We start from the raw sequence: 14,230 nt of genomic DNA, 5'->3' as shown, positions 1-14,230 counted from the left end.
CTTCAATTCTCGTTCAAGCCTGGAACTCTTCAAGCCTTTGAGGACTCTTTTGTAAATCACTTCTCCGGTGAAATTGATCTCCTCAATAAAGATTATTATTATTATTATTATTATTATTATTATATTATTATTATTATTATTATTATTATTATTATTATTATTTGTAGAGGCCTCATCTCCTTTATTTTCATCCTATGGTACTAACCGAACTAAACACTCAAACGTTATCGTGAAGTACCTCTCTGAACTCGGATTTGCCGCAGTCGTGCCACGCCCAACTGCAGTGACATCCTGTCTCCAATAAACGGGTCACTAGTTTCAACACCGCGGTACGACGATGGTGAATGTAATTCTGGCAACATAGTCTTTCTTGCCCAATCCCAGATCGATTCTTTTGTGTTCACCTGCAAATATATTATAACGTGTAGCATGAGAACAGACCCCAGGACATTTAGAAAGCATATTAAACCTCAGCATTGCCTTTCTCGTCCCCACTTTATCAGTGTTATTTAATTTCTTCTTCACAGTCAAATCTATTCGTATTTCCATTTGATATTTGAATTATGCAAGACTCTATGTAGAGCGAAGGGTTATCTGTGGGCCTCGACTAGAACCACATCACTCAACACGTGATCATATTCAAATTGAGCTACCTAGAAAAAAAGCCTCGGTCTTTTTGCGGGGTTGCAGCTCATTTTAGAGAATCTCGGCAGGGAAAGGGAACAGATAAGTAACAGCAGGCATAATTAAACAAAACCTTGGTTTTACATGCATACCTAATTGAAATCTCCCCAAATGGGCTTTTCGGGGCCAATGGAACACAATCAACGAAACAAAAGAACAACAACTGTTAACTCCCAACTGGCTGGAGCCAAACCACTGGGCCATTTACAAGTGCAGCCCAGACGTTGAATCAGGGACGTGTGCCAGGATTAAATTCATCGACTTTTTACAACGGGTTTTGAACCCGGGAGCTCCCGATAGCAAGGCAAAAATCAAACACTCCACTGATAAAGTCGTTGTGATAACGTTGAAATATTTCTGTTAAGCATTGTTATGGCTTTGAGTCAGTAATTTTTGGATCACCTTGAAAACATATCTACCGGGTACTCAATGCTGCTAAACCTTGGACTAAATATGCTAACGACACAAAATTATCTCGATGACTTACCTCGTCCAAACGAACTCGGCTGTTGTTATGGATTGGATTAACAAATATGCGGTGCAGGGTGTCGATCATCTTGTAGGAGTCTGGGTTTCTATACTGGAAGCTCAAAATAATTACAATTGCCAAAAGAATAACGTAGACGCATAAGTCTGTGAATAACTTAATGATTTGACGCCTTCTAAGCTCCTTGGCTCGTAATGATTTGACACGTTCCTTGTCAGGAGGATCATAGTGTGAAAAGTCTTCGTTCGTCAGGTCTTGCCTGACTAGTTCATCGCTTGCCCCTTGTGAATAACAAAAGAAAGGTCGTGTCAAGATAATCAAACATTTGGAGTGAGTCAAATCCATTTAGAGATACAGCGTTTTCCCAAAAGATAGCACCGAGATTTGTCAAATTTACAGAGGTAATTCTACAAGGAGAGAGGGGTCACGCTGAACTCATCTACTGAGCTCAGTAGGGAGTGGAAATTAAACATAGGCGTGGCGCGGGAATTTCTACTCATCTCAAACAAAGTAAATATCTTCCGTATCCTATTGGAAGTACCCTGGTAATGTCATTACATCTTTCCTTAAATACAACGCTTTCAGACAAATATCTTGTTATACTTTTAAAATCACGTTTGTATCACCCAAAGCCAGCAAAACTGGAAGTCTACGTTACGAACGTGGGTGCCATTTGGCACATTTCATTTGTACTCATAGATACGTGACCAGCCACAACCACAGTACTTTCTCGAGGGAGGAAGAGAGAGGACCCTGGGAACTAGGTTGCGTGAAAGCTTGCCAACGGATTGGTGCGAGAAGGAAAAGGGCAAGTCTCGCGAGTCCAAATTCCTTCGAGCTGATTCCACCCCACAGTCATTAGTCCCGAATATAGATGGTTTATTAGAGGGTCCAATGTGCATTGAGGTCTCATTCGCTTAGAAGGCTTTTAAGCTGAGCTAGTCAAGTTGACCACGTGCTAGCAGAGATAGACCAGTTCATCAGACTGCATCCCCTGCTCTTTGTGAAAGGCATTTGGAATCATTCAACTTCCACAGACTTTACAGACAAGGGTTGTGATTCAGGGTATTTGGTTAAAAACTACGAGAGGGAAGTTCACATACCTGCGTCGGCTGTTACTTCTTCAAGATCGTCTTCACCATCAGCGGACTTTATGAGCGTCGCAAATATTACGGAGAGAACAAGGACTTTCAATGGCTGGCTGATAAGTGTGTCTTGAACGAATGAGATTAACATTGTTGTGAGCCAAAGGTTAGATTGTTCCCTTCCCCACATCATGCTGTAGAACAATGTGAATACGGCAGATGTTAACGTGGTCAGGATGCAAAGACACCACCCTACGTAAACGCACCAATATGGAAAACACGGTGCCGAAGATCGACCAGAGCCTTGAAATTTGGCGCGAATCTTTGCTAAGACACCCGGTTTTTGCGTTTCCTCTACACATTCACAGTCGTTGTCACAGATCTCAACATCAGGGTGAGGCAGAGTTTCTACAGATCTACCACGGTTTTCATCTACTAGACCACCTCCGGAATCATCTCCGCCAATGATGCAATGAACATAATTTGCATCCGTCTCTTGATCAAAACATTGAAGCGAAATATCCTTCTCATCAATAACAGAGTCACTTTCTGTGGAGTTAGCAGATGTTTGAGACGATAAATCATCGCACCTGTCTTTGTCAGCTTTCGAATTATTGATTTCTTTGGCTCTCGAGTTTCTGAAGAGTGCAACAATCAAGACGTTAACAGGTATTACAATCAATGCGCTCTCGATGCCAATGATTAATGTGCGCATGTTCAGCTTCAAAGGTCCTATCTGAAAATCGTCAGATGAGTCCCCTGGTTGAGGCGTTGCTCCAAAAAACATCGCAGTGGCCACCATGAAGGAGAACAGAAGAGATAAGCAACAGGACAGTCGCTGAAGTCTTGTGAAAGGACTTCTCGGTGGGCGATATGCCACTGAAAACCATAGATGATTGTCACAGATTCCCTTTCGAAGTTTCGTGTTAAAAACTTTCTTGAAGGAAACCATGTCATTATCATTGGCAGGACGGAACAAGACGTTTATTTTTCCGTCTTCTTCTGCCACATCAAGCCAACGGCCTACAAGAAAGCGGACAAAATCATTGCGTTCATGTATAACTATACACGGTCTACACTGAATATTTCAAACACCGCGCTATTCTTCTTTCGCTCACAATCACGAAATACATCTTCCAGTAGAAGCTAAATATCCAACTCAAAGCTAACAAAAAAAATCAAATTTCAAATGCATTTGTTATGTCAATCTTCCAAATGGTCTAGATAAAAGCAGTGAAGAAACTAATTTTAAGAAAAACACTACACTCCTGAGTTTTACAGACATGTTTCGGCAGTTGCCTCTGTCATCTTCCGTGTGAAATGAACAATAATTACAGTGAAATATAAATACTAGAGAAATTACAATAATAATAATGACAGTAATTAAGACTACGACAATAGTAATTCAAAATTAAACAGAAAGTTTTAAATTAACGTGTTTGACCTGTGCGTTAAGTGCTGGTTTGTCCCAAAATATGTGCAACGCCTCTTTCATTTTGAGAGCAAACCGCGAAGATGCCTGATCAATAATGGCAAAATTGTCACGGGAGCATGCAGAGCGACACGCTAAGGAGCTCTCCAGATGCTTGAAAATGTGTGAGGCCCTGTCCGTTTCCAAATGTTCCCTTACACGTTTGTTGAAATGTCAGGTGGTTTCACCGACATAGCAAGCTGCACAGCCTGCACACGAAAATTTATAGACAACACATGATCGGAGTCCATTGGGGACAGGGTCTTTCACACTAAAGAGGCTACCTACTTTGAAAGAGGAAAACGCTAACACGATGTTTGCATTATTACAATAGAAATGTGAAAGTCGACGAATGCGCTTTTGGGCGATGCTAGAAATATAACCTATGTAGGGTAATTCTAAATACAAAGTATTGGGCGCTTGTTCACTAGTTGATCTTACAGAGCTGCCTGTCAATCTGAGTTTCCTTATGCCCTTGAATGAACAATAACCATGCACCCCACCCTCCAAATAAATCCAAATAAATCGGCGCCCGAAATTCTGTCGCTGAGATTTCATACCAGAGAGGAAAATCCATTTGTCTCCAGTTTGGCAGTCTCTGAGCATGGCTCTGTTGAGAAACCATCCTGGGCTTTTTCCATCATTATCATGCCACACCCTCAATCCACGGATAGGCCCCAGTGGATTCGGCAAGGACAGGATAAAGACATTCAGGTCTCCTCGTCTGAACAGCGCTCGTGAAGTATCTAACAGGTAACATGGTCCGCTGCTTTCCTCCTCGCCAAGAATCTCGCATCCTACATGAGCAGTTGTACCGGAGCCATTACGACTTCCAGTCACAAAGTAGATTTCGTAACGGTAATCGCTGTCTTGGTGATAATGAATGAGGGTTGCACCAATCTATAAACAACAGAATAAAATGTTTATAGCCCCTCTAGTCGTGCATTGGTGTGTAAGCCCATTGTAGAAGATGTATGCGCTGAGACTGATGGACTCCTTCGTAGGACGGCAAAAACTCATGACTTGGAGTGTGCAACTTCGATGTATTTGTGCTCTGACTGAGTCGTTTTTCGATCGATTTTCCCGACAAATCCAGCCACTCATAAGCCTCACATAATTAATCATTTTCCATGGGATTGAGACGGTCATTTGTGCGTGTTTCGTCTTTTTTCAGTAAACACTTGTCTCAAATAAATTTGGTCTGTGAAAATGTTGTTTCATGGACCAAGAATGGGAAATCGTTGAAGAGTTGTAATTTAGGGAAGGTAGAGTCGCGATGGGGGAGGGGGCAGTCTCCAAGAGGATAGGAACCGTAAGATTTTTAAAATGAAAGAAGGATGATCCAATAAAAGCCTATAGCGCTGGGTTTCAAACCACTGCAGTTTGCAAGCAGTTGTCGGGGCTCGGAATGGACCTTCTACTGACCTGCATGGCGTCTTTTCTGTCTGTCCTCCAAGCCCATATTGCAAGTAACGCGTATAACAATAGCAAGAACAGAATCGTAAACATCACCACTACGTTTCCTGTTTCAAAGGCATTTTTAAACCCTGCTAATGCTTTGCTGAAGTCGATCGGATTGGGCGCCACAAACATTCCTGAACCAAATGATGTGAGATGATTTGTCATACAGTGTATTCTTGACGGACTTGTTAATGGTCCCACCTGGGAAAGGAAAAAAAACCGTAGTTACTACATTCACGTCTACAACATGGGCAACGAGAAAAGACCCGCTCCCTTCAGTCCATGAAAGTTTAGTACTGTTGGACGCGTTTGATTCCAAACGGATGACCAACAGAGGATACCCTGTGCTATAAATGTGGGTTCCCTGGTTGCGGGGAGAAGAGTGCAGAAAACTCTCCCCTCCCACGAAACTGAACAGGATTCATATTCTAGCTGTTTCCTCCACTGGGCTGAGTTCTTACTATTCTCGACTCAGCTCCGAGGTTTTTTCAGGGTTTTCCGGTTTCCCCTCACCAAAACTGAATTGGCATGTAGCTCTCTCCCCTTCTGGTTGCACTGATTAGGGAAGAATACACCAAAGTTAAAGTACGCGTGCCTTGTCCAGTGGGGTGTTCATTGTCTTTAACACTTACCGCACAACCGTCTCCCGACCATTTTTCTACTTCTTCGTTCCAGTAAAGGCATTTCGTTTTGTAAACTCTCATCGAATACTTCATCAAGACGGTCTCGTTGAGATCTTTCCGTTCGTTTTCATATAGAATACCAACGATGTAAGTGGACGCGCGAAGGTCTTTGTTAGAGATGAATAGAGTGTAAGCGGTGTATTCCTCAAAGCATCTAGTATAGTTTGCGATTGTCCAATTATCACTTGAAGGGTTCCAAACCACTTTAGTCCAGGTGTATGCATTTCTGGTTGGCTGCACTTTTTCTCGCACGTAAACTTGCAGTTTGTGACTGCAATTAAATGGAGCAATCTCAATGCTAACAGCTTCATCCTTCGAAGTTACAGTAATTTTGTGATAAGTCCATTGGGCATTTTCTGTTCCGTTTAAACTGAATTTATCTGGTTCTGGCAGCTTCTCTGGACCAGGCAAGAAGTACTCAACTTGTTGTTTAAGGTTGGAAACAGTTATAGACTTTTCGTTATCCTTGTCTTCAAATGATAAGCTAACCACAGGGCTTTTGACGTCTTTTGATGACTCATCGTAGGTGTAGTAATTCTGAGGCATAGACGCCACCTTAGAAAAGAAAAGACTGAGAATTAAATTTCTTATATCAAACCCTTTTTCGAGTTTCCACCAAACATGATTCTTAAAGACGAATCGTAGGTCTGGAAGAAAACGCATTTAGGATTAATGCTGGACACTCACCCACTCAACGGTTTGGCTCATGATTCGTCTGTGTGATCATCCAGTCAAACGTTTAATTAACTTCAGCGACGACAGCGGCAAAGCCAACGAATATGTCGATCAAAATACGACTTCGCGCTATCATGAGTATTTTGCGATTATTCCGTCTTGTTAACGTTGTATAATATAGGTGTGTATAATATAGGTGAATTGTCTTATAACTGGGTTGGTACGAGCCGTCTTGAATCAAGGATATCAAATGAAATATTCGATAAGTGTGCGTTGGATCTGAGATGGCGCGTAATGCCCAGTTGGTTAAAACCAGTCTCATATCCAACGAACTCGAAAGGAACCATTGTTTCGTTAAATCTTCATTAAATTCTGATCGCATGGACACTTGGAAAGTAAAGCCAACCAGTTTCCAGCTTGACAACAGGTGACGCAATCAGTTTCCATATTAGGTCATACTGTATATGGGCTAACTGATAACCGAGATTGAGTGAACCAATCTGCACACGAGATACGCAATATCCGAGATTGAAAATTTAATAAAGAGCGCTTAAAATTACACTCTCATAGATATCTCTGCTCAAAAATTAGTGCTACACAACCAGCGTTCGAATAAACGTATCCCTTTTCGAACTACAATAACGCTATATTTGTCGTGGCCGATGAACTTAGGGTCCACGTTTTAACTTTTATTAAGCTCTTAGTTCAGGAAATAACTTTACTAGCTTTTAATTGATTCGAGAGTAGGAAGATAATATTTTCAATTTAAAAAAAAAGAATCAGTGTTTAAATTTTTAATAATCAACTATATGGTTTAAACTCACCTTCCGATTAACGGAGCGTATTCCTGCTTTTCCTCCACCGAACATATCGTTACCACTTGGCAGTTTAAAATTTGCCGAACCTGAGCTCACCTCACCACCAGCTTCGGAAGGAGAGAAACTCTTGAGGTTTAGAGTCAGTCGCGGAGTGGAAATCTCGGTAGCGTCTTCAAAAGCAACCTTTCTCCTCAGGACCGATTTTGACACAGAGTTTAATGCCGTGAAGAGCTGCTTCACCACAGATTTACCCTAAAGCGGCAGAAGCAAAACTTGAATTGATGCGCTGTTAGTTAGCATTGGATTTCATGGCAGCCTGAGGTGGATAAAAACCTCCTCAAGTAGCTTTTAATCTTTATGAACAATGCGTTGCTTCCCTGATATCCAACAGAGTTAACGAATACAAAAGCGTTGTGAGACAGGAACCGGAACTACGATCTATTTTCAGTATGCGAGGGGATTGGAAAGTCCCTCCAATGTGGAGCCAGAATATTATTTAAGGTCCTGAGTGTTCGGCATGGCGAGATTTGGACGCAGGATCGAACAGCTCAGCAGACTGGCAACTTACATTACCGGCCTTTACGAGATAGGAGCTCTTGTAAAATTTTCATTCATACACTGCTTACGAGTGGTGAAGCAAGAGGAGAAAAGGATACCACAGGGGGAGGGGCGGGGGGGCAACAAAGTGGGGAAATAAGAAAACGTATCAGTTATACTTTTTTCACCTGGACTTACTTTTGTTCGTTTGTCTTGATTGCCACTCTGCACTTGATCCTTGTTTGGTGACGTCACGTTGGTTTTGTTAGGTTGATTGACAGCTGCCAAGTCAGAAGCAGCGCCCAGCAAATTTCCGATTGAGCCACACATGTCAGCCGCAACGGAATCCACTGAACTAGACCCAGGTTCCTGAGATTCACGCTCAAGAAAAGTAGCCATGTTGGTCAACGCTGACGTGCCTGCTTCCTGCGGCAACAAAAAATTAAACCCACATGTGTAAGAGAACGAAATAAGTTCATATCCTTTGAAAGCCCATAGACAGGCAATGAAACAAATGATACAAATAAACAGAATAGAATTCTAACTATTATGACTTAGATATTATGACTTAGACTAGTTGGCTGTTAAAAGTGATTTGGGCGCTTTCCGTTTGGTTAAAATTTCCGGAAACTTCCGGTTCACAGAATAATGAAAAAACGAGTCTCTTGTGAGCATACAATTCAATAACGTGTCGTGATCAGTGTGACATGATTGGGTACCTGTGTCACACACACACACACACATCCATTGGACTCCATCTTGAAAAACGACTTTTAACAAAGAAGCTCGAGAGACATTCATTTCTTCTGTTTAACTTCTTGAAGTCTCTTTACGAAGATGAAATTCGATAACAATGAAGTGTGTTATCGTTTTTTTTAATACAGAGAGTAGCTTGAGATGTTGATCGTGGCTCGTCGACTCAGGTTGACTGACACAGCACTACGGGTATCAAGTTGTTCGCGTATCATTAATGCATTTAATCTTTTAGTGCCCCAGAAATAGTCTGGGTTCATGGACTTGGTGAATATACAACCGTTTCTATTCCTTGCCTCTTTACCTGTGCTGCAAGTGACACTTCATCTTTAACTTGGGTAACTTGGTTCAAGGAACTTGATATGAGTTTTGCAGACTTTTGGGATGCGACAGTTTGACTAGTAATTGCCTTCACCAGACTCTCGCGCATCTGCGAGGACATAGACGTATTAGGCAAAAGTTTAATTACAAGTGAAATCTCATTGACGTTACTTAAACTAATGTCATACTCCAAAATATAGTCCTTCCATTATTCTTTCTGGATGCCACTAATCGAAGCTGCCTCAGTATGCATTTGAATATGCTATTTAAGCAATAGAGGACGTTTTCCGTGATAGCCTCATAGCCTCATCTAAACACGAAAGGGAGTTGGGAGAATTCGAGACAGTTATGCAAACCCGAGACGCAGCATTAGAGCGTCATTTTAACATCAGCACTATCCAGACTGCTTTGTCAAAATGTTTCCTTATTCAAAAGTACCTGCTTTACTGGAAACAAAGAAACAATTGGTCAAATTTGGCTGATTGGTAGAAACAATCCAATGCATTCTGGTCTTGGAAGTAAATTACTATTTAACAAATCTTGACCGCTAGTCAAGGAACCGTGGACTCTGGGAACGAAAATGTATACACGGGTTTCCACCGATTATACTGTCCCGATTATAGCCTAGTTGTAAATGTGCGCACACGTGCTTTACCTATGCATGTCAGGTAGTCTGGAAACGTAATACTCATTTAGAAATAAGATTAGATTGAGTTTTCAAAACCTGTTTCCGTTCCTCTGTAAACGAGGAAGCATCTTCTCCACCGGCTGTCTTCACTTGGTGATTTAGGATGGAGCTAATACTTCCAACAATACGGCTTACATCTTGGTACTTTCCAGATTTAACCAAGGAATCCAATGAACTTCCGCCACTATTCATCATACTTGACATTTGACTCATCAGCTCCTTGCCACTGACCAGTGCTGGAAGGGACTGAAATTTCGAAAAAAGGCTGCTGTGAAAATGGGAGTAAAGTAATAAAGTTGCTTTTTCTTGACCATAAGAGAGGTTTGGCCACCACAACGGCGCGGCAACGGAAACGAAAAGTATCAAAGACAACTTTAATAGCCTTAATTAATGTTATGTTGCTCGGAGGACGGCAAAGAGATTTAATAATTAAGGGAAAGAACTTTGGAAGCGACAGCAGCAGAAGGCAACTGAAAAGGACAACAACGGCTTTTAATTATTGAAGAAACAATTGTGTACATGCACTCCATTTAATTAAGTTACTCATGTTCAGAAATCCTAGTAATTAATACGCACACCCACTCTTAATATCCAACACAAAGCTTCCCTAAGTCTAAGTATTTGCTCCCTAATTCCAACAATAAGATTGGTGCCAACGATAATATATAATTATACAATTCTCCTGTATGGTATGTGATTATTTGTGTTTGTTGCATAGATAATGCAGCGAATGATAAGTATATGTATAAGGCTGTCTTTTCTCGTCTTTCATACCTGAACTTGAAGACTAACAATTGTTGCAGAACCAAATTTGTCGGAAACACGAACGGTGATGTTCATGGTGTAATTGTCAATTTCCTCCCCGAGGGGAAGAGAAATAGTAGCATTAGCCTCTCTTCCATAGTAAAACATTGATTCCATGATCCCATGGACATAAACAATCTCGTAGCTGAGTGGTCCATCTGGGTCATACCAACCAGTGCACCAAAACTTGTACTCTTGCGATAGCACGTGCCCAATACGTGGTTCTACGTCACAAGTGCCACTCTTCGGTGCAGAATTTACTTGGAATTCATAAGACGCTCTTCCATAGTTGCCATCAGGCAAAGTGGCCGTGACAACTAGCATGTATTTATGGTCTCCTTGCAAAAGATTTCTCTTTATGATCAAGTTTGGGTAGCTAATTTGTGACGTGTTTTCCTGTCTTGGCAATGTGGTATTATCACGCTGCCACGTTGGTTCGACAGTGCCTTTTCGACTGTCTAAGATGAACAACCACCAGGAATACACAAGATCATTTGTACAAGATGTTCCTTTGCATTTTGTTGACACTGAAAGTTTGTCCGAAGGATTGACCTTCGCTCCACAGTTAACTTCACATCTTAAAATGGAGAAACATCATTCAGTAAAATCACCACATTTATTATTTTTTTCTTTAAAAGTTACACAAAATCATTTATTGTCGGTGTCATGGTCGTCTCAAAAAACTAATTCATAAAAATCGAAATCCTTTCTAGGAACTTGAAAAACCGCATCGTTTCAATTTCGTGGTGTTATGCTTTTCGAACATAGGGACACATTTATGACCACAAAAAAAGTCACTGTTGTGACGATATTGACTTATTCAGAAGATTCAAGACAATCTGCTACGTATTTCTTTAAAATTAGTTACGCAATGCAAGCAGTAACGTTTTGTACCTGATTAAAAAAGAAAGTCAACTTATTATTGTTATTATTATTATTATTATTATTATTATTATTATTATTATCCATCTTGGTGACGTTTTCTAGTTTTGGGAGCTTCAAGACAGAAACAGTTCAAATTTTTCTCTCATGAATCCCGTCTGACCAGTACAAGGTTGAGTCTTCTGCGTTGAGGAGACGGAGAAGTTGGCATGGTTTGCATTTCTCTCGTTTTTGACAAACTGCAGGCGGGAGTAATACGTTGCGGATATTCTCTTTTACTATCTTACCTTAAAGAAAGAGTTGGCAGATCTCTGGGTCCTAACTCAAGCTTCTGTGTCGTGGAACTCATCCTTTGATCTTTACTGACCACCAGCACGATTACGTAGGTTTCATGCTGCATCATTTGAGTTGTTTTTAGTTCCAGGAATGTTGTGGTTGAAAATAGGTAATATCCATCTCGGTAACATCCTTCTCCGTCCTGAGTGTAGAATGTGACACTATTGTCCCCGTCCATCGCCACTGAACCATTAATGACGTCCAATATTAATTTTGGAAAATTTTCGGAGACATTTCTGCAAAACCACAGGAACTGCATCCCTATGGGGCAGAGCAAGAAATGGAAGCACTGTACATATTAAAAACATACCATCTGAAACTTTGAGGTTTGTTGTGTGGCCATCTGTTCCTTACCTCGTCCCTGGTTGTCTCCTGTCACAACAAGGAAGTGCGCATGCGTGAAGGGGAATATTTGTGTGTGTGTGGGATAGGAAAAAGAAAGGAGACCACGTCTCAGTCCTCTCTTTCTTCGCACAAATCCATTCGTTAATGGTGCGTGTCCCACAGTCGCGTTGGTAATAGCTCGCATTTTTACTACAGAAAGACTTCTATTTCAAGGTATAGTGGTATATGGGACTGTGTGCAAGCCGCGGGTCCAGAAATTTGAGGCTTCCTGTCTCAGAGGACAAATTCCTGGTGGTTCTAAAATGCGACTCTTTCTTAAATAAGGCAAAGCAAAGTCACACAAGAGCCACTGGGAATCACATGGTCGGAACTTCATCCCGGTTTCAAATGGCATGAAGCGACTCCCCAACCCCTCCCTCAACAGAACGCCTGTCGATCGTTGGGTTACCTCACCACTATGTAGACAGTTAACATTAATACAAATGGGTGAAGGTGGACAATGTATTGAAAGCAAAGTTTCTTGTCTAAGGAAACAATAAGGTGATTGACGGCTTGCATGGCCTCGAACCATCGACCATTAGGTCGGGATTCCGACGAGCTAAGCATGACATCACCGAGCCTCCAGAATACAATAAAGCTTTTAAAGGAAAATCTGAATAATACCTGAATGATTTCCTGGCCCGACGTCTGGGTCAAACGAATTAAAGCCATCAATAGTTAGCATGGATCCGAAACCGCGCCTGACCTCGCTCCCTCCAATAATTTGCGCAGCCAAAGGAGATTTGACTACTTTGATGAACCCCTCGGCGGCTGCGATAAAATTTTTTAATTCCCGTTCTACCATGCCTACTGTTAAGGTTAACTTAAACAATCCAATTGGTAACGACCGTCTTTTAAGAAGTAACTCTAGCATGGAAGCCCCCTTGTTCAAATGAGGATTGCTGACGTACTCAAACAACCCTGTCTCCGGATTTTCTTTGAAGATCTTCCATTCGTATTTAGACCCTCTGGATTCAGGACAAAATATATCAACATCTGCTGCGATATTAATGTTATCAATGGTCAAAAAGCTCGCTGCATCGTCTCGGTTATCACCGATATCTTTCAATTTGACGTCGGGATTTTTGCAAGGGCGTGAAAGTATCTCAATCTCGCAAGTTTGCAAAGATGTGGAAACTTCATTGCCCAGGATTGCAAGGATTGAGTATTTTCCTGGAGAATTATAAACGTGATGTAATTCAATGCTTTTTTGTAACTTTCCCTTGTATTTCAAAGTATTGTTAATTTCCTTCTTCTTGAATTCTTGGAATTTTGCAAAATCTCCATACCAATAACTTGTAGTGTTGTCCATAAGAATTCGGAGAGTCGAGTTTGTTCCCAGAGTTTCTATGACTGCTTCCACGGTAACCACCTCGTTCCGAACCTTGGGAGAGGTACATTTCACTGGTCTTCCTTTGTCTTTTTTGAAAGAAGCAGATTTTTGAATGGCTATTCTCTTAACAGTGTTCACTGTACTTACGTGATTTTCAACACGTAAAGACACGACATATACACCAGCTACGTCAAATGTATGAGTGACAGTTTTATTCGTCCACGAACTATTAGCACCCGTTACCGACCACGTGTAATTCAGATTTGTCCCATTGTCAGTTGACACTTGGAGGACAACAGGAGTTTTTTCTGGAAAGACATTCATGTCGACACCGTGCCCAGAACGAAGAATGTTACCCTCAAAGTAGCCCATACTGATGTGGACACCAGATGCTTTAATTTCTATTAAGACTATCTGCGTTTGTCGTAACAACGAAGTGACGAGGTTCTCGGCTGTAACAGTGAAGTTGTGTTTTCCAGGTTGCCCATAAATCTCAGGAGTTACATTGGATAAATAATACATATTCCTACGTTCTATATTGAGCTCTTTTTGGTTCAGGAATGCAGTAAAAGTTACATTTGTTCCAGATGCAATGGTAAAGTTTACAACGAATTCTCTGCCAAAAATAACCGGAGGAACCTTTGGCACTTTGAAGAGTGTGATTTCATCTTGGACTGTGGCAAATGCTGTGGCTTTTGCCTCACTTAAACGGTTTTTACATATGGTGGAGACGTTGTAGACACCTATACCTTTGTAAACGTGACTTGTAGAAATGCTCAAGTTCCTAAAACCATCGACATTAAGGTCATAATGTTTAAAGTAAACTAA

The 14,230-nt window shown here is 41.2% G+C and overlaps 1 protein-coding gene across 1 annotated transcript in view; it reads right to left on the bottom strand.

Annotated features, from left to right (window-relative positions):
• Window positions 1-12,943, bottom strand: part of LOC138021122 (polycystin-1-like protein 2) — a 15,474-nt gene extending 2,531 nt beyond the window's left edge. The window contains exons 1-14 of the mRNA XM_068867990.1: window positions 12,694-12,943; window positions 11,637-11,946; window positions 10,438-11,044; window positions 9,700-9,909; window positions 8,959-9,084; window positions 8,100-8,327; window positions 7,371-7,616; window positions 5,821-6,426; window positions 5,153-5,389; window positions 4,288-4,627; window positions 2,275-3,279; window positions 1,569-1,578; window positions 1,172-1,445; window positions 239-404 (exon numbers count right to left, since the gene is read on the bottom strand). Coding sequence (XP_068724091.1) covers window positions 239-404; window positions 1,172-1,445; window positions 1,569-1,578; window positions 2,275-3,279; window positions 4,288-4,627; window positions 5,153-5,389; window positions 5,821-6,426; window positions 7,371-7,616; window positions 8,100-8,327; window positions 8,959-9,084; window positions 9,700-9,909; window positions 10,438-11,044; window positions 11,637-11,946; window positions 12,694-12,943 — 4,615 coding nt within the window. The remainder of the gene's footprint in view (window positions 1-238; window positions 405-1,171; window positions 1,446-1,568; window positions 1,579-2,274; window positions 3,280-4,287; window positions 4,628-5,152; window positions 5,390-5,820; window positions 6,427-7,370; window positions 7,617-8,099; window positions 8,328-8,958; window positions 9,085-9,699; window positions 9,910-10,437; window positions 11,045-11,636; window positions 11,947-12,693) is intronic.
• Window positions 12,944-14,230: the final 1,287 nt, after the last annotated feature.

The sequence above is a fragment of the Montipora capricornis genome, chromosome 10 (assembly GCF_036669925.1).
Source record: "Montipora capricornis isolate CH-2021 chromosome 10, ASM3666992v2, whole genome shotgun sequence".
Classification (NCBI taxonomy): Eukaryota; Metazoa; Cnidaria; class Anthozoa; order Scleractinia; family Acroporidae; genus Montipora; species Montipora capricornis.
Note: the sequence above shows the minus strand (reverse complement) of the source record. Positions and strands in the feature narration are given on the sequence as shown.